This window comes from Platalea leucorodia (assembly GCF_965183815.1).
Source record: "Platalea leucorodia genome assembly, chromosome: 6".
In the NCBI taxonomy this organism is placed as follows: Eukaryota; Metazoa; Chordata; class Aves; order Pelecaniformes; family Threskiornithidae; genus Platalea; species Platalea leucorodia.
The window spans coordinates 54,838,177-54,864,784 of NC_138828.1; the positions used below are offsets into that span (position 1 = coordinate 54,838,177).

At 34.2% G+C, this 26,608-nt stretch overlaps 1 protein-coding gene across 1 annotated transcript in view; it reads left to right on the forward strand.

The window, feature by feature from the left end:
- SGCZ (sarcoglycan zeta) overlaps window positions 1-26,608 on the forward strand; it is a gene marked incomplete at both ends in the record, with an annotated part of 486,557 nt that overhangs the window by 426,897 nt on the left and 33,052 nt on the right. The window contains 1 exon segment of the mRNA XM_082315901.1: window positions 10,019-10,141. Coding sequence (XP_082172027.1) covers window positions 10,019-10,141 — 123 coding nt within the window.

Consider the following 26,608-nt stretch of genomic DNA (forward strand, 5'->3'; position numbering starts at 1 on the left):
AAAAAGGTCACAGGGTAAAATCAGGAAGAGAAAAGGTAAGGAACCATTAGGTGACATGAATGTATTTCACTTCATTCAATTTCAGTTCCAGTCCAGTTCACCTCAGAATGATAAAGCAGACAGCTGAAAGGTACTTGCACTATTAACAATTATTTTAGAGAGTACGTGGATGAGAGATAAGGTCTCAAAGGATGCAAGCAGGTCAAACATCAGATCAGTTTTTAAGAAAAGAAAAAAGCAGGGTTGTAGAGTTTTACAGATAAGTGATTTTCAGTAGAATTTCTGGGAAATTTTTAGAACATTCAATAGAAAAGTCAGACTAAAAGTCTGACCTAAAGGAAATATATAGTGATAAATAGAAACAGTTTTAGAGAGGAATGAATGACCTTATGATCTTCAAGATGTTATATTTCCCAAGGAGAAATGCAACATTCCTGTTTTGTCTTTTAGTTTCATCTATATAATGAAGAAATTTCATACTCCCCTTACTGTCCTGTGCGTGCTCTTGCTATTTGATTTGAATGCGCTGTTCATTAAGTACAGCATGTAGTCAGGTATCTCATACTATGTATTGTTCTGTCTTTTTTTAACTCTCATTTCTTTTCAGTGGAATATGCTGTAAATAATATACTTCTGTTACTTAGTAGGCAACTTTGGATTTTCATAAAACGTGTAGTGGCCAAACAGTGTAACAGTAACCTTATAGCCGAACTCGCCTAACAAAGACAATGGAAACTTTCCCGCTGATTTTGTATGGAAATGTAATGCACAGACTGCTTCAGTAAGCCTTAGCTTCTGAAAGGTATATGATCCACTTTGTAAATTATGTTGTAAAAACTAATCATATCACAGAAAGCTAAAAATTCCAAGGTTGGGGATAATGCTGAAAACTTGGAAAACTATCTTAGGATTTAATACTATTCAGGTTGCATTCATCATGAGAAAGAAAAACTGATAAACTTTCTATTCCCATTCACACTTCAGAGTACTCTAAAATACATTAGAGTTATAATTAATTCATTTGCATGAGCTGGACATTTGAGCTTGTCAGTGAAAGCGAAGTTGATAACGGCAGCTATAAGAAGAATGTAATGTAGTGTGGCTATTTACTGATGTCACAAAGAAGATTCCTGGAAAATAGAGGAAAACATCCATAGATAATGCAGTAAGGCTGGTGGTAAAAAATAATATATATTTATTTATAATTTAATCTTTTTATTATTTACTTTAAATATATTTAATTTAATAATTTAATTTTAAATTTACCCTTTTCTATGCATTGTTATTCATTTTAAGTATATTTCTATTATATATTATTTATATAAGTTTATAATATATTTATAGTATTATGAGAGAATTCAGTCAGATAGGAAACTCATTATACTCTCTACAAGCCTCAATTCAACTATCTAGCTCATGTTTTGAATAAAGTAAACTTAATGAGATTATAAATAGAGCAAAACATACAGTCTGAAGTCTTACACACTCAACTGGGTGCCTGGCATATCTTCCTTTGGCTTGCTTAGCTTTCTTATCTAAGGACCAATATAAGCAATTCAGATACTATAGCTAAAGTTACAACCTGTCAGCTGAGCCACAGGAGAAGACAATACATGTGCTTTTAGCCATTACAGAAGCAAAATAAATGTGTTAACTTAAAGCTCAAGCAACCTTCAAGAAGCACATTTTACTTTCATTCATCCATATGTATTACTCACAGCTGATGAAACCTATGGACAGCTGTATCAGATCAAACCAAAGGTCTGTTTAGCCATGTAATTTCTGAAAGTCTCCAATAGAAAATACCATGTGATAGGGATAGTAGGAGGAAAAGCACAGGTTTGCTCTTTGTGGCCTCATATAGAAATAACATGGAGAGTGCTGTCTGCAGCAACTTTTGTACAACTTTCATTTATATTTTCATAGTTGGGGTTCCACCATCAAGATGCACCAAGGAAGGATGTATTCTATCCATTGCAAAGGTGACAGGCAATATTTTAGGCGGTTTTTTTTTTATAAAGTTCCTAGAAGTAAAATCTACTCGGGAGGGCAGAATTTTCCTGTGAGCTTCCATTTGACCAAGTCCTAAATCTGTAATATCACTAATCTTTTATGGATACCAGTGGGTCTGTAGGTCATGAAGAAGGAAGAGCCATGCTACCACCATACTTGTTGTCTGATTCAGATGGTTCTACTTAATTTTCTTTGTTCATATATATTTCTCTTATATAAATGTGTGGCTTATCCCTATGTTAATAATTTATGTTGACAGCTGGTATTATTCACTGTAGTCTGATGCTAAAAAAGGTAGCAAATATGTGCACTGCTGCTTCTGGCCTAGCAGTTGCTCCAATTTCCCTTGTCTGAGTAGGTAATCATTCAGACTAGGAAACCTCAAAGGTCAGCCTCTCCTAAAAGTAGTAGCTTTCTGACATCTCAATAGCATGGCCATCAACTATTGACAGACCCAGCTAGGGGTTTTTTTAGCTGCTACTTTCACCCTTTTTTGGTATAATGAAGATTGTCCCTTCCTTTCCTCAGCAAACAGAACACAGAATATGTTATGATTGCTGTGAATGTTTGCTTGTGTAGTTGTCTTGCTCTCAGCTGAAAGCTCTCTTTATTCAAATTCCTCAATGCTTCTATTCAGCTGGTATGAGTCTTTCATTTGCATTATTGCATTTACATTTGCTGAAAAATTTCTGAGACCTCTGGTGGCAAAAATAATATAATATTTAACATTCCTGTGAATATTAACAAAAATTTTATCTGGGTGTATATTTCACAAATATTGATTTTAGACCCAGCTGGGGGTTGAATCTTTATTAAAAATGCTTTATCTCTTTTATCTCCCATCTCAGAAGCATCAACACATTCTCATAAAAGTAACTTACTTTGTCATCCAAAAATACCCTGCATTTAATAAATGTTTAAATAACCCATTTCTCACTGAAGAATCAGAAGACAGTACACTGGATTTCATTATGTTTTGATCATAAATTTGTGGTAATTCCTTTTGAACTCTAGGCCTTATATTTAATTGAAAGTGGTTGATTTCCTATCTATTTCTATATCTGAATTTGTTGTCTACCAGGTGGACACAGAAGGTGATTTAGAAACCAGACACAACTGCTAGTGTTCATCTACATCTGATATAAGCACACAAAATGTCTTTATCAACAGAAGAGAAAAAATGTAACTTCTTGTGTATTTAGTATTGTCGATAGTTACTTTTCTTCGTGCATCTCAGGTTCAACTTATGTTTCAGTAAGTTGAGAATGAATGGAAGTGCATTGTAGATGGCTGGAATCAGACCAGAAGACAAAGCAAAGCAAATGTTAGCTTTGCCCTGTTTTTAATGTTTGTGTTACTTTCATTGTTGTTGATAGGAGTAGGAGTGGAGCGCTTTACTGACGAGAAAGAAAGAACACATGATCTTCTTAATATATAGGGTTAAAGTGTATTTTGTGTGGCAAATGAGTAATGAGCAGCATTAGATATTCTTAAAAATCTAAAAAAATAAGTCTAAAGTAATGTTTGGGTGTAAAGTGTTGCAATTAGGGAAATTATGAATTTTAGTTTGTCTATCTTGTCTCCACAGTAATGACTTTCTACATCACTTCTTGTATTCACAAGTATCACACAAGCATTATTACTTCTATTTATATCATTTTATGAAAAATGGGAAAGGAGATGAACTTTGTGGAAAATACTCAGGAAAACAAAGGATTTATCATTAAAAAAAATTATCAAATATTTATCATCTACTATCATCTACTATCAACAGGATAGTATTTATTATAATTCCAAGTAGTGTTATAATTTGTTTTCCTGAATAATAATAAAGTAGTACAAGGCATCATTGACTTTAAAAGGCAAAATGTTAAAAGCATGCAGTCTTCATGGCTGTTATTATAGTATTACTTAATAAGTAAGCCAAGCTAGACACTGTACAAATTCAAAACAGACACAGTTCTTGTCTTGAAATTTAATCTCTATTAGTGTTAATCTGGGTTACAGTACTATAATTTTTGGTGTCCATATTGTATGTACTGCCCAACATTTTCATTTAAAACATTTTCACTATAGCTAAAATGGATAATTTTATGCTTTGTACCATTTTTAACATAGCTGGTTTAATGATAGTTTTGATTATGCAACTGCTGTGCAACAAGCGTATGCTATAAACCATCATTATATACGATGTATAGGTTAATATGAAATGTACATTTTTCATTTATATACTTTAAATGAATGGAATTTCACAGAAACTTAGTAATTTAATTCAGTATTATACAACTGAATTTCCAAGTAAATAATTTTCCTAGACACAAGATGGCAAGGCAGTTTGCCATAGACATCCCTTCATCCTGATTATAGCTATTAAGAAGCTGACTGCATTGCTAGTATGAAGTAGGTTAGTAGTATAGTATAAAGTAGCACAGACAGAAAGCTTTTCAGATATCCATGTGTTTGGCAAATTACCTTTCCAAACAGAATTTGGAAGATAGATTTTTCCTGCATGTTTCTCTGGACTGAAGTGTGCATTATTCAACCAGATACAATTTGATGAAAATAAGCATAGTGGATAGTGTGGTTGCTCTACAAGTTTGAGATAAAAATTTCAAAAGATTTGCTTTGTTCATGCATGATATTCTAAGAGATGATTCTCATCATTTTTGTTAGTAGTACTGTTAAAGATTCAGACGGGTTATGAGACGTGTATGTTTGTAGAGTGTTTTTGGAACACAGCAATTTGCATTAAAACTAAGAAGATAATACACTAATACATTGCACATGCAACTGCTTACTCTTATTTCAACTGGGAAATGAAAATGTAATGAAACAGAATTCCATTTTGATAGCATTGATTACTCTGTAGGCAATTTAACTTTTCAAAACCATTTTCATAACATTCACAACTGGTTCTACGTCAGAGACAAACTTAGCATGTATTATGTTTTGTTAGTAATGTCTCAAGTGGCTTGAATACACTAACCACTGTTTCAGCAATAACTGAGTAATACTAAGTGATGCACTGTTAAGTCCTGACTGCAACATAAAGTAAAAGCCCATTTCTTTTAGAATAAAAAAGTAGAGTTTTATCCTGTAATGATATTTTGGACTAGCTGAATTCTAGGTTTACTTTTATACAGTGTGATGTTGAAGAAGCTCAAATGCTGAGCTTCTAGAATATATGCATTTTTTTGTAGAAGCTCCAGATCATTGTTCTGTAAGTCATTCTTAATGAAAAGCTATATTATCCTAAATACATTGCAAGTCTTAAAAGGCAGTTACTGAAACATGGGCTGTCACTTGCAGTGATATTTAATGAGTAAGAATGTGGCAGGTCTTTTTTCTCTTTGATTTCTCTCACATTTTCTGTTAATCCTTCTTCTTTACAGAACTAGCAACTTTCATGTGTGTAAATTAACAGCATCACAGTACTTATAATGCCACGTACTTTTAGGTAGCTAAGCAATCATCAGCTCTTAAATAAAGATGAAACTAATTGGTATTAAGTTATTTGTGATATCCTTTGGTTTCCTGACCCATAACTATGGTTGCAGGACAAGGACAGGTCCAGCCTTCCATCCTTTTTCAGCTTTGCTTTCCTGTCCCTGCAGGATGCTGCTGCTTTTGTCAGGCAGGTAGCACACTCTGGTGGACTCCTTGTTTTGCAACCCATCACTGTTAAAAAAGGAAGTCTCCTGGGCCATGACAATAAACACTGGTTGTATTGTATTATTTTTTTTCTAATCAGTTGAGTATTTTGTTTTTCATAGAATCATAGAATAGCTTGGGTTGGAAGGGACCTCCAACCCCCCCCTGCCATGAGCAGGGACATCTTCAACTAGATCAGGTTGCTCAGATCCCCATCCAACCTGACCTTGAATGTTTCCAGGGCTGGGGCATCTACCACCTCTCTGGGCAACCTGTTCCAGTGTTTCACTACCCTCATTGTAAAAACTTTCTTTCTTATATCTAGTCTAAATCTACCTTCTTTTAGTTTAAAACCATTGCCCCTTGTCCTATCGCTACAGGCCCTGCTAAAAAGTTTGTCCCCTTTGTTATGTTCCCATTAACTGTCTCCATAAATGAGCATAGTATTTTTACAAACAGCTCTCCAGACAATGCTTCATGTAAAGTGAAGTCTGCCTGGGTTTATTACCTGTTATAGCACAAATATCCTGACTGACCTTTATCTAGATGTTGTAGGCGGGATTTTCAGCTTTTTATCCTCAGATTGTTTCCCCAAAACTTGACTGAAGTATGCTCTCTGACTGTTGAAGTGAGACTCAAGGGCTTGCCCTCCTCCTCCTTGCTGCAGTTTCCCTCCAAAGGAAGTGCAAGCACTCAGGCAGGGTGCCCGGTAGGCACACCAGTCCAGGTCATGCCACACCACTCTGGCACATCCAGGGCGACAAGATACTGAGCACCATGAATGCACTAACCAGTAGGAACTGTCTGCATTTTAGGGACTGGTGGTACCCTTATGTCTTGTGCGTTTTTTTTTCCTTCTGCCAACTAGGGGAAATAAGAATACTATGCTTCTATATAGTGGCATTTAAAGACTTTAAAGCATGTGATCTTCTTGATTATTGTGATATTCTATCAAGTGCTATATTTGATAATATGTTATGGTATGCAAGAGTTTCACACAGAACATTACAGTAGTTGTTAAGCAATCTGAAACCATGAGCTTATTGTTTTAAAATACAATTAATATTTCTTGTTAACTGAAATTTACTTATACAACAGAATTCTTACCTGTGCTTTCCAGCCCTCGTGAAGTGTAATATATTCTATTCTAACACCAATCTTAAAATAGAATGAAATTTACAAAATTATTGAAAACTAGACTTGTGCAGAAAAAAAAATATGCAATTCCAGAAGGGCTTTGAGATTTTGAAATCAAACTTGTGACTAAAACAGGAAAAATGATTGCTTCCAATTTTTCCTGAAAGGAATGTATTTTAGGTCAATTATAATATGGCTTTCATAAATTTTGCATTCAATTAATGCCTTTTAATTGTATGCTTTTTAAACATTTCAAAATGAAGAACAAACATTTCCAAACTGAAAGTAAACACTACTCCAAAAGTGTATCAAAATGGAATGTTTTGATAGTGTCAGAATTTTTTTCAATTCTGAAAAAAATTTCAACAGAAGCAGTAAGAAAATATATATCAATGAATAAAAGCTAGACATTGTAAAAGGCTTATGTAAAATTTGAATCATTTCTCTGTTTACCATAGTAAGTCTATTTGATTTTGAACTTTTCAGTGTACGATTTTATTAGGGCAACCTAAACAACTTAGTAACAGGCCTGTTTTTTCTCCCTCCAGAGAACACAGTGGCAAAATATCAATGGTACAGAAAGAGGGCACAATTTTTCTTCAATTATAATGAAATGGCTAAATAGTAGCATGCATTCTTATTTCAAATATGAAGCTACCACTTATTTTGTCATCAATAATTTTAGCAATGACTTTGATGTTATCTCAGACATCTTCCTTCAAACCACAAGGTTTCTGGAAGCACTTATATTCAACAAGAAAGCATTGATCTTTTTAGCCTCTACAGGTCTTCCCATTCTGAATCATAAGAAGCATTCTACAATAAACAGTTTTGTGCAGTGCTATCTAAAGAGGATTACACCTTGCTTTTACTATTGTGAACAGTGTTTGTTCATGACTATTACATGTCATTTTAAGCATTAAATCATGTCTGTGTGTAAATAATCAGTGGATCATAGAATCTTCAAAAGTCATCTATAAAAGGTCGTCTATAATTTTCACAAGTATTTTAAACTAATCTATAATTTATTATATTTTCTTCCACTTCCAAATGAATTAAATGGTAATATTATCAGTTTTATTACAGTTCTTACAGTAATCTGAGTTATGTGGTCATCTGGGTTTCATAGAGTAACTGGATATAGTCAACAACAGTATGATTTATTTTGCAATGGAATTGTTTTTCAAAAGAACATATAAGCTTAACATATTTGCAACCTAAGAAATAAAATTGAAAAAAACTGATAAATTGACCTTCTGATTTCCTTTTGTGTTTCTGCCACTGCACAGATACACAACAGTCTGTTGGACTCACTAGAGGCCTGATAATGCCTAGATTTCACAGGCTTTCATAAAATGACCATTCATATAACAAATAAATATAAATACGTATTTAACAGCTTTTTGAAAAGATATCTTTCCCTGCGTTGAGAAGATATCTTTCCCTGCGATGAGAAGAATGGAGTATCCTTCTCAACTATTGCTAGCGTGCATCGCTAGCTACGTGCTAGCATTTTAAACAAATAATTCAGGTGTGCCTGGGGACAACACTATCAGGGACCACCACCATTGACCTTTGGAAAATATTTCAGGGTAATGGATGAATGCAGTAAGACAACTATGTGTGAATATATACTGTGATTACATTTATCCTGATGGACAATTAGACTTTGTTATACCTTTAATTAGTGAGCATCCTGGAATGTTTCTGAGATGTAGCATTTATCCCATGGCTAACATTAGGCTATATGAAATCTGTCCTTGTCTGTCTTTACAAAAATTTAGTATTTTTTCAAAACAAAGCCAACAACCTTATTATCATGTTTAAAATAAAGTTCAATTGTACAGAGAGAGAAAGAAAATACCATTTTACACTTTTACAACAGAATAAACATGTCTACCTTCAAGAAAATGGGACACCACAAGTATTTTTATAATTCCTTTTCATTTTCTTTTTACATTCATGAATTAAGAATAACCAGAAATTTTTCACAGTACAAATGTAAGTTCATCTGAAAGAGGAATTGTTTTGATTTTATAGCTGATTCTGCAAAGTAAGGGCTGTTATGGCAATTCCTCATCTAAAATTAGTTATCACAGCTTTTGTATTTCTTATTATATATTTTGATCATGTGCATTTGAATATTAAACTGAAAACTTCCACATTATGGAAGCAAGTGGTTTTTTTGCAAACCTATAAACCAGATTGATAAACTGAAATGACATACATGGATTTCTTTGTCCTTAATGCCTTCCCCATAGTTTTTGCCCATATAGATTGATGGGTCATTCCAGGTGTACATTAGAAATCCAATTAGGGATCAATGAGAAAATTGTCAGATAATTATTCCCTGAAATCTTGTAATTTGCCTTACTGCTGGTTGTGCTATATGCAGTTCATTTATTTTCCATACCATTTTCAGAATTAAAGTTTTGCTTTCACTTATTAATAAAATAAAATAAAACAAAATAAAATAAAAAAAAATTAGAAAGAATTTAGCAGACAAAACACTGAAGAATAAGGATAAGACCTGTACCTTGAAAAGCATAGTAAATTTAACAGAGTTTCAGTATCTGCAAACTTCTTTTATTGCACTGTTAGATGCAATTCCATAGATCAGTCTGATTCAGAATTATTTTAGGATTTTGGAGCTTTGAAACATTTGGGAGTTTTGTTTAATAGAACATGAGATAAATTGTGATATCTCAGTTCATCTTTTTTGTTTGTTTTGTTGGGGTTTTTTGTTTTGTTTTTCTGCTGTTCAATTTACGGTAGAACTGAACGAAAAATACCCTTTTCTGCTGTGTTGATTTGTTAATCTTTATGAAATAGGCTCATATGTTATCTTTTTTTCCATTGGCAAGAAACTGCAGTTTAAGCTGAGCAGAGCCCAGAAAGCTCTGCCCGAATTGGCACTTTAAGATCTCAGATTTTAAGTACATTCTAAATTCTTGTGTTGACATGCACACACGACAATGAAATAGATATTTTTCGTAGTTATTTTAAATTCTGTCCTGGTATGCAATAGTGAAATAGTTACTCTGTAAATTAATTTAACAATATTTTATAATACGAATTACCGATCTGGCTTACAGAAAGCCAAGTATTTTATAAAAGCCTCATGTGTTCGATATGTTTTGGATATTCCATGTATGCTGATGATTACTTTTATTCTTACAAAATATCTTAGATGAAGCATTCACTTCCTTGATTTCAGGAGCTGATGCCGTGGAGGCCCAGTGTAAGAGATTTGAAGTGAGGGCAAGTGAAGGTGGAAAAGTATTGTTTTCTGCAGATGAAGATGAGATTGTCATTGGAGCCGACAGACTGAAAGTGACAGGTATGGTATTAGTAAGGTTTCTAAATGGATGTAAACTTTTTTTTTTTTTTTTTTTTTTTTTAATACTCTTAGAGTAATTAATCTATCAGTCCTCTACAAAATTTTCATCCACTGGAGAGGAAAAAGTTTTCTCATCATCAGTGATCCTCTAAAGGTAGATTTGAATTTAGCTCTGCAGGACCAGCTATGGTACAAATCACCCTTACCACAGTGATCTGGCTTTTATATGTTACCATTAAGTATTGTTTTGTAGTACCTATGACATTTGTTTAGGTAATGCCCCTTCACAATGATAAAAACTATTGTTATATACCTTTGTTTTTTCTGTATACAAAGTATCAAGTCTAACTTCTATGTGTATTAAGGGTATATATTCTGCTTTACTTTAGGAGGCTCAGCTGAAGTGTAGTAAGTAGAAAACTTGTCTTGACTTGAACATTTGTTCAATAAAATAAGAAAAATAATTCTCATTGGTGTTTTACTGTCATCAAGATATCTCTCTCTCTATATATATCTCTCAGCTCATTTGATATTAGAAATGTGTTATTAGATATCTAATTAGATATCTAGATATTATATCTAATATCACATATTAGATATAATATGTGATATTAGAAATGTGTTAGCTTATAAAAAAAGAATCCATTACCTAAGTTTGTTTTAGATAAACGCCTTAACTTTGACTGCTTAATAAAATCTTATCTGAACTTAGGCGGGGCTTTATCTATACACTCATAATCTAGAATAAGATACAAAACTTGAATTGCTTCACCAGTCAGTGGTGTTTAGCTTTAGGTCAGTCTATATCTGGGAATGCCTGCTTTACAGAGTTTGAAACCAACCTACTAGTTTGAAAGTTCAATTGCGTGGAAAGTATAAGATAGTTCTGGTTTATGATTGTTATGATAAGATATCCCTTTCTGGTCTGTAAAACTAAAAATGCATTACTAGCAACTTTTTTTTTTAAAAAAATATTAGGTAGTTCTACTGCCATATAATGCCAGATATAATATTAAAATACATCCAGGGAGTCCAGAGTCAAGCTATGATTGAACTTTCTTCATAAGCCTCAAGATTGTTGCTTGCCAGTATATGTGGGATAACTTTTCTTCCTCTTTCATTCCTATCTGACCTGTATCCATCTTCTCTAGCCAAGCAATTTGTATTAATACTGCTAAACCAAAAGAAAAGGCTTTTACAAGCAGGCGGTTTAGTGATGTTGCAGTATCCAATATAATACGCTAAATTGTATCAGTTTACCGAATTTGGGGTTAGGAGAAGGAGATATCAGTGTTTTGTTGAGTCAGCAGCAATTCTTCATAGATCGTAGTTGTACAAGAATTTTACCATAGTAAAACCTAAGACAATAACTGAAATAACACAAGAAGAAAAAAGAGAATCATACTGAATCCTGCTAAGGTTCAAACTTGATCAGAATATTAAATACTGAGAAAGTTAATCTTAAATATACAATTGACAAAGGAGATTTCAAACCATCTATCATAAGTTAAAAATAAAACATCTTACAAATGGCACTGAGGATTAGATTTCCTGCCATTAAGAAATGTAATCAAATCCCTGTACTCTTCCAATGGAGACTAAAAGTTGTATGATCCATGCAACCTCAAGAAAAGTATTAAAAAAAAAAAATCTCCCAAAGAATAAAAAAAAAAATAAATTATCTTCATGGAAAAATAAAATAACAAAATCTTTCTTTCATATAGTAGCTCTTTGAATTCTGTCCAAAGATTGTGTGATACCTTTAAATTCTTCAGCAAACACATGAAAGGTGATGAGTCCCTGTGAGTTGCATCAATCAGACTGCATTACTCTATATGACATGATATGACTGATGAAACCTGGCAAGGCATCATAATGTCAAACATCAACCAGAAATTTTTTAAAGTGTATTTTTCTCAAGCCTGTGTTTTGATAATCATGGTGCCTTGGGGTGAATATAGGAAAGGAGTTATGGAAGAACAGTGAAAACAAAAAATATCAAAAGCAAAAATAAGCTGTGCTTATTTGGAGATGAAATTCTCACATGTAGTTATTTAAGTGTGGTACTGCAATGAAAACCTGATTTTATTTTCTTGCCTAGCTGTGAATAATGTCTCTTTGGAAACACTTCACTGTGAGTGGGTCCAATAAATGATGCATTTTGGTAATTAATTTTCTAAAGCATGCCTATTTCATGGGCATTTATAAACCATTATGGCAATGTGGGATTTATTTTATATGATTTTTTCTCAACTCAGAAGAATATTTTTGTAATGCACAACTTTAAAAAGCAATCTATCAAAAGGCAATATAAGAAATTCTTGATTAATAAAAACTTGAAAGATTAAATTTGTAGCTTCTCATTGATTATTTTTGTAGCATTTTAATTTCTAAATTTTTATTTAGGCAGCCTATTCCAGGGAGAAAGTTATAGTAGAAACAGGCTAGTAATCCAGATATCAATATATTCCCCAGATAAGAAAAATATGGAGTCAAAATTAGTACTTTTTGTTTTAGAGATATTGCAGCTATTTATTTCTGTATTAAGAGTCTCTCACTTTAAAATTAGGCAGTTGGCTGATTTAATTTAGACTTCTTATTCTTACTTCCATTGTTACTTTTGCTTTTTCTTTTAACTGTGTTAGCTCTTTTCTACTTTATCATTCAAGGATGAATGACAAGAAAGAAAGAAAGAGCAAAAAAGGTACAACTTTTGCTTTGTTAGACAGAGCTGTTAGAATTGCAGCTGACTATTGCCCCTTTACACAGGGATGCCTCCTACCACCAAGTTTAACATGTGTCACAGAGCTTTGTAGGGAGGGAAGAGAAAGGCATGATGAAGTAAACATATTGCCAAAGAGCCAGGAAACAAGCAGGAATAAGGAGCTGAGTTTCTGGTGGGCTTACAGGTTCGTTTCTGCACATGATTAAACCTTTCTCCACCCCTTATATTCACCCTGTCCCAATGAATGGACACCATCTATAGCATCGTAGAGTCTTCTTCGCTCCCTCTGCAGTTACAGACCAAAAGTATCTGTTTGACTTTTACTTCTGTTATTTAAATCTTAACACAAAGTTTTCTGCCCTATGCTTTTATTTCAGATTTCTTTTAATTGCAGTACAATTGCTCTAAGATATTCTTGTAGCAGAACTTGAAAACACTGTGTTGGTCACACTCGTCAGTGAGAGGACAAGCATATATCACAACTGAGCTTTATCCTGCCAGAGTACTTTTGAGAAAACAGATTAAGAAGGCCTAGCTCAATATACATTTTTCTGACACACTACTATGAAAGAAGGCTGTAATCCTTTCTATAAAAGCTTTCACTGTATGTCTCTGTTAGTACAGTCTGTCTTCCTCTTTTTTCTTAAACCAAACTTGTAGTTAGCAGCTGTATAAGAAGTACTAAGCAAAGTGGAGATCATCTAGTTATATTCTAAGCAAAACACCGACTTTTTTGAACAACGTAACTGAGGTTTTTTTCTCCTCTGACTTTTGAGGTGGTTTGCTCAGTTAAGGCCAAAAGCATGTTATCCGAAACTTTTTTTTTTTTCCATTAAACTTACAATGTTTTATCCAAATTATGGAAATATTTTGCTTTTTTGTAAAGAGTATTTCTCTCTTTATGATTTTTGAAGGAGAAGAGATTGCAATTTAATTCTCTTATTGTCTCCTACATGTTCTTCTGATCTATATGCTTCATTCAGACTTGGCTATAGTGTTCTTTATTTGACCATGATTTTATCTCTGACCCTTCTTCCAAGACCTATAAAAACAATAGCGTACCTTGATTTGTTACAGGTTTAGGTACCTTCTTCTAAATCAGTTGTACTTGCACATGTGGCTTTTTTATTAATCACGTTTAAAAAAAGGCAAGGCAAAAATGGATTTGCAAATTAAACCACATAGGTCTTCCATCAGAAGCCATTGCTGTTCTGCAGTCAAATCCAATTATGTTTTCTAGATGCAGCAAATAAGCTCTATCACTTTTTCTAAATAACCCAGTCTAGATCGTTTGGAAAATATTACTCACCTTTATGGAGAAGTAATTTACTTTGTTTCCTATTACTTTCTTAACTGCTGGCTTATTTTCTTTCATCCCTTATTGCTGCATGTCTGTGTGGTATAATCTGTTTTGGCACAGGACATGAAGTCCTTTCTGGATAAAACTTAATTTTGTTATAATGATAATTAATGTTAACAGTAATATTTTTCCTCTAAAAATAAATAAAATCTTTAAAAACTTGACAGTAAATGTTAAGTGGTAGTAGTAGTAAAGTAGACAGTTAAGTAGTAGTTCTATAGAGTTCAACTACTTCCATAATTTATTGAAACACAAAAATTTTCAGATATATGGAGCTCCATGTCTGTATTGTGTGAGCTGATATAATTAGCTGAAGATCACTTTGTTTCCATATTTCAAACATAGTAATAGATCTCATCGTGGGAATTGCAATTGTAATAAGACTTGCACATGGTTGCTAGCAGCAGTAGGAGAAACAAAAAGAAGAGGCATAAAAACTTTGCAGATCATTATGACCTTCTGTGAGCCTTCTTCCTTGTCAAATAGCAAAGTTAGGTAGAAAGATGGAAGTCGAGAAGGACAAGAGGTAGCATACTTCAGTTTTAATGGAAACTTTCTCAGATTAATAGCAGGACATGTGTAGGTCAAATCTACTTTGACACCAGAACAGTGTTAGGGAAAAATCTGTGAAGGGCTGCAAGTATCTTTTTCATTACACTAAAGTATATGCTTATAGTGGGCTCAGTATGGCTTTGATCAAAGCCATTTACTTCACTAGATGAAAGATGAGAGCCTTGTTGTATCAAGGAAACTTCAGAAGATACCTACATACTTATTTTCTAATAATATTATAATAATATCCAGAATTAACATGCAGAGGAGTGCATCAGTACCTCAGTTTTGATTTTAAGATTATGGTGTAGGACTGTGAGTCTGCAGGTAATTGAAATAGGTCTTCCAGACTAGTTAAAAGGAAATGATAAAGTAGAAATATGGCTTATGGCTATAAAAAGGAAATATGACAGAAATATGAGGAAATATATGTGAAATGCAAATTAGGTTGGAAAAGTAGAAATAAAATATTTATAACAAGTACTGAAATGTAGAAAAATAAATGATTATTTGATGTATGTTGTTATTACAGTAGGCGTATGTCTAGTGTCTTCAGAGACTGAATAGGAATTTCAGTATGAATGGGAAAGAAGATCTTGGATTTACCATGTTCAGTTGGTAGATTGTCATTCAGGATAGATGGAGTTTGGAGAGTAAATTGACACAAGATGAAGGGAAGCACTTAATCACTTTAAACTGGCTTATGCAACCAAATTATGTGACCACAGTAAAACTACTGTATTTGATGTTGTAGTACAAAGTTAAACCTTTAAGTAGATATGCCAGACTCAGTACCCTAAACACTAAATGAACCAGAATTCCTTTATCATCATCTGTCAGTAACAAAAATGCGTTACATATATAGAATTTCTGTGTTTCCTCAGTAATGACTACGTCAATATGTACCCCAAAATGTACTGGATGAACAAGGTTTCTGATAAGCTTATTTAGATCTCAAGGAAGCACTTAATGTCCAGACTTGTCTGTATGAGAGCTCTGATTGAAAGATAATATTATTGCAGGAGTGTAACCACTTGGCAACAAAGCAACCTGTCAGAGCACTACTCTTGAGGTACAACTATAGAGCTGATTACAAGCATATATATGTGAACTCCAAGCTGTCTGTAAACTGGAAGTTTTATAAGCAGGCTAAAAGTGCTGAGACTAAATAAATAAATTTCTTATCCAGGACATTGCACAAATAAATTTATATCTTCTAGTTAAGGGTAGAATACATCTAGCCAGCTGAGATTACAAGCAGTGTGTACTTACACCAGCCTGCACATGACTATGTAGATTGTTGAAGGACTACATTGACCTAAGGATAATAACAGTTTGTTTGCAAAAGCAAGATTTTGATTTTTGGTGCTTGAGCGTAAACATGCCAAGGAACAGAATGATTGGTCTCAGGAATGTATGTAAAGAGAAAGAAGCCTTGATAAAAGAAGTTTTTCTGAAAAGAGAATAGACCCAAAAGCAGACAAATGTGCAAGCAGTTCTCCCAGCCCAGGAAAATATGTTCAATTTCTTACGGCCATTCCACTGACAAATACTCAACAAGGCTCTTCTATAGACAGAGGCATAGAAGGAGCCAGCATATAGTCAGGCAGGAGAAAGGAAAAGGAAGTGAAAAAAAACAGCAAAATGACACTCTTTTGATGTTTAAGTAGAGGAAAATCATCCTCTGCCTTGAGAGTCAACCGTTCTATAATCCATGCTTTCCTAATGCTTCTCCTTCTATATTCAACTACTTGACATTCTTCCTTTTTTCATGATAACATCAGTTATAACAGAAGACAGATTTTAATCCTTTCTTCTCCTGGGCTGTAATCTATTTAATTCTGTTAAATAGGACTTATGTTTTTGAGCTGATTCTGTACTTGTCTGAGCTCTTCCTTTGCAGAACACAGCCAGCAGCTTCCCAAAGTTAGTGAAGAGACTATTTGCTCTGTTCTGGTACAGGGCAGTATTGATCCAGAGACTGATTCTAACTTCCAGATTGAATCTGGTTTTCAGGTTAAACCTTTGACACCAAGATTAAGTTATTGGATATTTGTGACCAATGTAAGAATGAATATTTTTAGGAAAAACTACCAATATCTGCATCATATTCCCAATAATATTTCATATTCCCTATTGAAGAACTGTGCGGAGTCTAGAGAAGCAATTTAAAGGAGTTCTAGTTTTGAAGGGTCTGAATTGCATGATATCAGGCAAATCCACATGGCCTATGTAAGGGTCAAAGCCCAGTGGAAAATTGCCACATTATTAGTAAGCTGAGATAACTCTTAAACCAAACCAGCTTGTTTGGAAAACACACACTAAACATTCAGAAGGTTTTGATACAGCAACTGGATATGAGTTGGGTTCAGATTTTGTAGTAAAAGTCTAAACCCGACACTGTTAAGCCTGACACTCACATGCCCTCAGGCTTTGGTAGTTTTGAAAATGCACATTTAAATTACAGCAGTCAGACCCGTCTCTATTTTTAAGATATAGCTACTCACAGGAGGGAAAGGTGAATCATAAAGGAGCTCCAACATTCCCATTTTCTTTTTTTGCCTTAAAGTACTTGCTTGTGATTTATTTCTGCCTGGAAACAAAATTCTATTGTTGGAGATAAGGGTCAGGCTGCAAAGCGTTACAGGATTTAGGTTCAACGAAAAGAGTATTTGGCTCCAAATTCTTGTCCTATAATGATGATATTACAGGCCAAAAATATCTTGCTTTGTCCTGGAACAGTATTCTCATTAGATGCTAGAAAATGAGATCATTTGGATTTCAATTTGTAAAGCCTTCAGAATAGGAGGAATACTATTGTATTTTTAGGAAATATTGCAAGCATCTGACTTTTCTCAAAAAATATACAGATGTACCTCTTACCGTGAGACATTTAATACATGTCAGAACTGCACTTTGTTTTCTCTGAACCCTATCTGAAACCACTACAAAGTGGCTTTATTTTTATCTGATCTTAAGACAATTTTTTTACCCAGCTTTCAGTACAAGCTAATATATTTACTGGCCGTAAACTGCATGGTGAGATTATACAAGAATATGTCATGACATACATCATACTTTCAAAACCTGTGTGAAAGAACAGGAAGATCTTGACTCTGAATTTAAGTATTAAGTAGCAGAAAGAATAAATACAGAAATCCTCACAGGGAGGTACTGTTTGAGTCCATGGCAGTCACAGTTTGAAACAAAGCTTTACTCAGACAAAAAGTTAGCAGATTTGCACCAGCAACATCTTGGACTTCACTGTTCTCCGTACATCTATTTATAAAGCAGGTATGCAGTCAAAGCTGTGAAAAACATAGATTTAAATAATTTCTGCTCTGCAATGCATCTCAAAGCTTATTCATAGCAGACTCCTGTAAGCTAGGAATAATTTCACCCACAGGAAGCCACTCCAGAAAAAAAATTATATCACCCACGAAAATATGGGCCTGCAGCCTTAAGCCTACATTGTGAATTTAAATTCCTATCCTCATTGTGGCTAATGACAAGTTTACATTTCAGTGTCTGACAGCATTAAATTCAGCACACCAAGGCACAAACATAATAAGCCATCATTTTGGCTCTAGAAAAATATCGTTAATGTATATAGGTGTTTGAATTAAAACTATATAAAAATGCAGCTTTGCTCAAGGTTCAGAAAGTATGGATGTGTGTATATGTGTATGAAGATTAAGAAGTGTAGATAGAAATGTATAAGAATTCAGAATGGGTAATGTAAATTCCAGAAGGAGAGTGGCAAAAATCAACATATAGTCTTTAAAAGAAATGAAATTTTATGTGGTAAGAATCATTTCATAAAAAGAGAATGAAGCAAAAAAATCTCAATATCCAGGCAGGAATGGATGCATCTGAAGAATGTATAACTGCTCTAAGATTCAAAATGCAAATGGATTTATACTTCATGGGTACAGATGAAAGGGCAAAGAACCTATGTGGTAACGTTGACCACCAAACCAAAAAGATTATACAGATGAAGCTTTTTATAAACAAAAAGAATCATCTAATGCACAGGGCCTGGTGACAGCATTTTAGAATGTTTGGGGGCCTCTTGTTTCTTTTAACTACAGAGACAGACATCTGTTAGAGGAAAAAAAAAATCAAGATGCAGACTGTACAAAAGATTTATAGATTATAAGGAAGACACAGTGTTGAAAAAGTAACTAAAGGAGTGCTGCCGATCAGTGGGGGAGGAACTGAGAATGTGAAAGTGGAAGGAAATCTGAGAGAGGGCAACCACCATGTAATGAGAACATCCCCTGTTTGAAAGTTACAGGGAAAGACAACAGCAAAACAAAATCAAATTGACTTTCAGAGTTCAATTTTAAAACCTCAGAGAATTCATAAGCAAGACTCACAGGTGTCCTCAGAAAAAGAGTTAGGAAGAATTTTGAATCACAAGCTGAAGAGCATCATGTGATGCAAGAAAGTCAAATATGAAGCTAGAATGTGTAAACAGGAGTAGAGCCTGCAGATCTGCTCTGTTCAACACTGGCAAGGTCCTCTCCAAAGTGCTTAGCCCAGTTTGGTGTACCATTGTTCAGTAAACAGCTGGATAGAATCCAGAGCCATGAGATTGATTAGTTGTCCAGAAGAATGATCTCTGAGGGAAGAGAGAGAAAGATGGTGCTGTTTAGCTTGAAGAAAAAAATATCAAAGGGAATGTGATATGAGTCTTGAGCCCTTGAGAAACAGCCTTTTGAAAAAAAAGGGATGCTCTCTATCAGTTGTAAAAAAAAAAAAAAAAAAAAAAAAAAAAGAAAACCAAGACTTTTTAATGGAAAGAATAATGAAACAATGGAAGAATTTGGCTGTAGAAAATGTAGAATTTCCTTCATTTTCTTCTACAGAACAAATTATAACAACATCTGTTGAAGATGAGCTGGTTGATCCTGATCTCGTTTTGAACTTAATGATCACAGCAAGGAATGAGCCTTAGGGGAGATCAGATATTTTCTTTTTATCTCTAGTCACAAGCCAACTAATGCAAATTCAATAAAATTTGTTCTTTCTAACCTTAGGAGTAATGTCCTAATCTTTGCAGCTGTCACTATTATAGGCAGGCACACTTCTCCTAAGTTTCTTCTTGTTTAAAAGAAGACTTCTTTGTATTTTATTCTAAATGTCGCATGTCGCTGTATTATTCGCATAGAATTGTTTATTATTTTAAATAATATTAAATGTTTCATATTATTTATTATTGCATTTTAATACTTTATGACTAATATTTTGGGCTTTTTTGAGCTTTTATTTATGAGAACAATCAGTCACTGAAGGAACCCTACTTCATACTTGAATTTATACCAGAAATTATAAAAAGTTTCTTTCCATAAAAAAAAGGAATATTTTTGTGGGCGAATCATTTAAAGTTGATAAATGTAATGCGCATATCACTTTCTAAGACCTTATAGAAAATGTGAAATTAGTAGATTATATGAGGTTTTAATGTAAAACACTTAGCAAGACTAGATGGAGATTGCAGACAATTTAACAAGGTCAATCAGGTTTGAATAATGTCTAGAAGGTGCCAGTATAACAACACACTGTTGTTGTTCTACATGCAACACTGATAAAAGAGTCAGAATTCTGGCAGAACTTTACACTAGAATAATTCTTACTAGCATGTGTTAGATACAGTCATTGTCACTGTAGTTTTATTTATATTCTTTAAGGGGTTTTTTTTGGCTATAATACAGTGTTTAGTATGAAAAAACAGGTGGGTAGCATGACCAAAAAAAAAAAAAAAAAAAAAAAGAGATCAGTATATGCATTTGCACTTAGCTCTCCATTTGTATCTTTAACCCCTCATAAAATCTATCAATTACAAAATTCTCATTTTGACTTTTGCATAAAAATGTTTCTGTTCAAGGTAAGTGTAAACTACGTTTTTTTCTCTTTTACAAAGTAAAAGAAGAACAATGACAAATAATTTTATTCCTTTCTTAAGATTTTCCTTTTCATTAGGTAGAGGAACGCTGAAGTCTGTCTGTAAATCTTGAGAAAGTCATAGCACAATGGGGCATTATGAGAGAGGTGGAATATCCCTCTGCTATAGAAGGAAGGGTATGCATCCCCAACCAAGGTCCAGCAAGTAGTATTTGTACAGCCATAGAACCAGCACCTTCTTTCTTGGCTTTCTCTGCTGCCTTTCAGCATGTGCTTTCAGAGACAGGCAAGCCATTTACTAGGTCTACTGTCTGCACTTCTTCACATACGCTTAACACCTTTGCTCTGGCTTGTTCCAGGGAAGTCCTTCAGAGTTCTCATCCCTTCCACATAGCTGTTGACCAGTCACAGGTTGAACATTTCTGTCAACCAGTGTCTAGTGAACAGCTTTATTTCTTTACCCCACAAATATTTTTGTTTCTTGGGAGACTTTTCATTAAGATGAGCACAAGTCTTTTGGATAGAGTAGAACTTCATTATGTACTACCACTCCTATTCAAAATTCTTCTATCTACCAGCCAAACCAGTTTTTCCCAGCAGGCACTTCTCCAGGGGGAAGCCTCCTTTTTCTGAGATCTGATCATCGGACAGGAATCTCAAGGTAAGTCTAAATAGTATGTTGTACACGGATGCAAAAGAGTTTTCCCCTTACTTGAAATCTAGACAGAATCTAGCATGAATGGTCTTGAAATTGCTAATTGCACTGGTGTAGACCCTAGTCTGACTGAATTTTCCTTGACTCTCAGCAGCTATGTGATACTATGTTTATCTGGTCAGATATTCCTGGCTTAGAAACATATCCTCCACAGACCACCTTCTCCTACTTTGTCCTCTGTTGTAAGCAATCCCTGAAGCTTTTCAAATGGGCTTCCCAGATCAGAGCGAGCATCCTTCTTGGTGAATTCTTGGTGAATCCCTCTCAATTTCTTCAGACCTCAGCTAGTCTCTTTCTTTAAGGAATTAATTTTTTTCTTCCTCTTACCTCTTAGACTTTAATTCCTAAATTTGGGTGTCACCTGATTATTTAAGTCCAGATAAATTGAACACGACAACAACAGTAATTTTGTAGTCATAGGACTGATCTAAGGGCCCCTGACATCCTAGCCTCTCCAAATGTATGAATGTTAGCAGGCTCAGACAAGTTTCTAAGAACAGAACTAATATGTTTTTTAAAAGCTGTGTTAAGCAGTTCCACTGTAGAAATGGGTGACTTTCCAGTTGTGAAACATCTGTGAACAAATTGCATTTCTCTTGTATTTAATTGTTTGATTTTCAGTAAATAATTTGTGATGGTGATTTGATCATGATTACATTTTTGTGACTTGTTAGGATTTGAAATCCAAGCTTTTTTGACATACATCAGAATTATGTCTGTTTGGATAACCTTCATCCTTGACATTTACTTGCCTGTGCAAAACTTGTAATTAAAATACCAAGATTTATTTTCCATACTCATTTTCAAAACATTGTGGTATCAAACATTGGTGTCAGTAAATTCATTCTATAGAAAATTTACTGAAAACAAATATAAAACAGATGATGATGCTTCTCTATCCTTGCCAGCCCCCATCAACTGGAACTAGTAGCCTGGAGCTTGAAATCAGTGTAAGGTTTGCCTTTTAATTGTATAGGAGCAAAAAATGAGCCCTGAATGAATAACTTAAACTGATGCTTAAGTTCACCAAAGTTTTTTAAAAGCAGCTATTAATTGTATAGATTGTTAAAATATACTTTTTTCTCACCCATGGTTTGTCATTTTAGTTGTCTCATTGGTTTGAGCACTTTTGCATTTTTCAGAGCTACATTGCCCATCTTTTGGGTTTGAATTGGCAAAGCCAATAGTGAAGCATTCTGGCAGTAATCCTACACAGCATTTAAATGTGTGCTGGAATTTTTGGTCCTGTGAGTTGTACTACTGAAGCTAAAACATACAATGAAGAATTTTGCAAGACGGGAGTAATAAATACTTCTTAGGATCATGGACCATGGCTGAGATTTTATTGAGTTACTTGGTTTTCCTTCTGCACTAATTAGCATTGCCATTTATTCATTTATAAATAATTTAGCAAGGACCTCTTTGTATTTCATATTTAAATTCCTTGGGGAAAATTTATCTTTTCACTTTCCTTCTCTGCTTTTCAATTAATCTACTTTCACTAGCATATACTTTATGCTTGATGCATTTCTAAAAGTCATTCTCATTAGTTTCATTGACTGTCATTTCTAATTTTTATTATTTATTTTTTTTTCCAAAATTGTTAAAACTTTATTCTTTTTTTACATTATTATTTCATACTGTACAATTGTGCATAGCACAGTGTGTAATTAATATCACATATTTTTTTCTTTGAGTGATCTCCTCTTGGGTCTTATTAACTACTTTTGTTTTATCTGAATTCTTGAATTGAGGTACAGAGTTTTGAGATATTCCATTCCAAACCTAGGTGACCAGTGCTAATCTAGGAATGTAGACTTTTTGGTTCCTGTTTGAATAAATGCTGTCACAATCAAGTATAATGGTCCAAACTATAAGCTTTGATGAGGTGGGCATTCCTAGGTATGATACTGAGCAAAGTGCCAAACTGCAGTGTTTTGAAACAAAGAGCAACGCTACAAAACACTGTTGCTTCACAAGATTAATTCACAAAATGGCATTAGAACTATATGAACAGGAGAACGCGCAACAAATGTGGCTGGTTTTCATCTTGGCCAACTAAAGCATCCATGGTTAACCACATTGACATTCTAAAATAACATTATACAGCTACCCTTTCATCTTACTGGAGAGAAAATGAAAAGAATTTGGGTTTGGCCATAAAAAGGGACCATTCTCTTGTCCTTTATTTCCTTCTGTGTACAGTTCCTCTTTGCATAGTGTATTTCCCATATATCTGTTTTAGAAGTTAGTTACTTTTGGTATGTATTTTCAACTTCACTTTTAAGTCAGATTCTGTATGGTGAGGGGAAGATGAGAAAGCTGCATGAATAAGCACACTTCACTACAAGAAGGGATAGGATGAATAAGCTTAGCAAGGTAAAGCAACCAGAGACCTCTCCTTTCAGAAATCATCGTACTGTGGTTGGAAGCCTACACTAAAACCTAAATGTCAGTGTTTCTGGATGGTATATGTTACATTCATAGATAAACTGAAGTGAATATGCATACCATAAATTTTACTGTTTTGATATATGAAGAACACTTGTATTGATCCTGTCAACACTAATATTAGTAATATATAGTGGGATAAGTTTATCTAGCTGTTCCTACTTAGAAAGCATTAGAATTCAGTTTTATGGTAACTGTTCTTTATAAAAATATCTTGGTTATCATTTAAGCTGTTAGATAGCAGGTTTGTAAAACATTTGAAACATATTTTGTGAGCAAGCTAGAAAAAGACTGCTAGAGCATAGATCTAAGCACACATACACACACACACACACGCACAATCATGCAGACACAAATGCCTTTCAGTTCTTCCAGGCAGCCTTATTCCTTTACAAATGCCAAAATGTCATTTAGCTCAAGTGGAGACTTTGCCCTTAAGTCATCATCATTCTAAACCAATCTGGTACATAAAGTGTGATAGAAGTGACAGGAAGTACTATAGATTACACCACTTACAGTGTAACTAGGAATAGTGCTTTTTCACGTCCTTTTTCTGCATCACTTTCTGCAAAGCAAGTATGTTATGATGGTCAAAGGTCTAGATACAGCAACACGTAAAGCTTTCAAAGTACCTGGATATCACACTAAGACACAAGATGTATCCAAGATCAGCAAAGCAAAATACTGGCGGTAGCCGAATGCTAGGTTCGCTTGAAAAATTCCTTTCCCGATTTATGGTCGAAAGCATGAGGTGGGATTGGTAGTTACAGCTGAAAGTCTTTTTTCATTAAACATCAAAGGGAAATACCTTTTTAAAAAATAGTTATTTTCATATCAAGAAAAACAGTTGTAATATTTTTGCTATTTTTATGTTAACAGCATTACCAAATGATGGACTACTTTTTCAATCTGTTTTTACACTCTCAGTGTGGAGCAGAGAAAATGCAATAGATAAAGCATACTGTGCAGAAAGAGTATTTATCAACAAATTTGTCTCATGTTTTAGCTGTCAGGACTGTTTTCAGGCTTTTTATAGTTGTAATTTTTTTTTCTTCTCACTGTCATTCTTGGCCTTGCCTCCCTGATTTATATTTAGATTTAGGATGAAAGCAAAAGACCAATTAGAGTTTCTGAATTTGAAGTTTTAATGAAAATACTCTTTCTTTTTTCTTCATGACAGCAAAACTAACAGTAACTCAAAACAATTTTATTTTGGAAAAGCATTAATGTGAAAAATTAGTATAGATATTAAAAGGAACTTCTAATACAAAACAGGGAAAGGAGCAGAGGGAGTATCCTGCTGAAAAAACAGAACACATTACTTAGTGATGAGAGTAAGTCTGGAGGCCAGAGGGAGACTAAAGGACAAGGAAGACTGAATCTAAAAGAAATAAATTCCTTTGGAAGGTTTAAGAATATAAGAATAGAGGTCTTTCCAAGTAAGGTTCTCTTCAATGAAAGCCGAAAGTCTGGATGGGTAAGCATCATGACAGTTTGTTAACTGGATAATATAGAGACATACCTTCTAGAGTTGATCTGAAGAAAATGCAAAATAAGAAATGTTTTCTTTTTCGTCTCTGAACCTGGTAAAGTCTTTTGTTGATAGCTGGATGTAGGAAATATATTTTTTCTGTAATTTAAAGTTAAAAAAGTTAAAGCAAAAGAATTGATTTCACAATGATAGTCAAATTGTACAACGTTCTGTTCCCTAGACATGACAATCCTCATGTCTGGTGTTCAGTATTCTGTTCTAAAAGTGCCTGAATATAATGTAGTTTAATGTCTAAGAGGATGTGAACAACAGGTTTCTCTGGCAGCTGATCACACCAAATTTTCATGCAGAAGTAAAGCCTGCTTTGTTAATTTTAACCAGACATGCCTTGGTATGTAGCAAGGCAATGAAAAGTGCTTAAACCTATAAAGTCTTATGGTGAATTTATTGTAGGTGTATTGCAGCAGTGACAAGAGTGGGATTTTTGAGTCTCTCCTGACTCACAAACAGTAAAAGAGCAAAGACTAGACTAGGGTTATGCCACAAGACTCACAGCAGAGCTAGGCTGTTACAAGGTTTGCCAGGTAATCTGAATTGTGGTTATAATCTGAGTCCTGATACTGCTCCTTGGTGACATAGAAGGGAGTATTGAGACCAGCACTGATAAATTACTCTGTGACCAGCTCAGTCCCATCTTGAAAATGGAGTGGTAGATCTAGCAGTAAATTACTGCCATAAACCTTCTTCCCACACCCTCTGCAAGGTATGTAGCAACTCTCTTGTGGTTCTTGCCTGCAAAAACATCTGAGATTTTGGCAAAAGATGCATATTTTGGCCAACTTCAGCATATTGCAGTATGCTTTAGTATCTTGTGCTTTCCTGCAGAAAATATGCTGTCTTTCCTGTGATTAATACAGATCACAGGCATGCATTTGCTAACATGACCATTGGTGGTTTACAGTCATTGCAGTTAACAGATTTGAAATACACCTGCTTCCATTTTGTTGCTAACTTAAAAGGCTTGCTTCACTGCTATGCTGACTCGAAGGTGAGAATATTGTGACAAAATTACTATTGCACATTCACCCTCTCTCTCACAGCTGCAGAATTTCCGTTTAAAACTGCAGTAAAGACTTATCTAAGTTAAGTCATTTACCTTTTTGCATTGCAGTAATGCCAGGTTTGAATGTGCTGTATTCATCTGTGTAATTTAATTCTAGAGAGAAAACCAGAACATTAATAAAGAGCAGGAATAAAAAGACAGT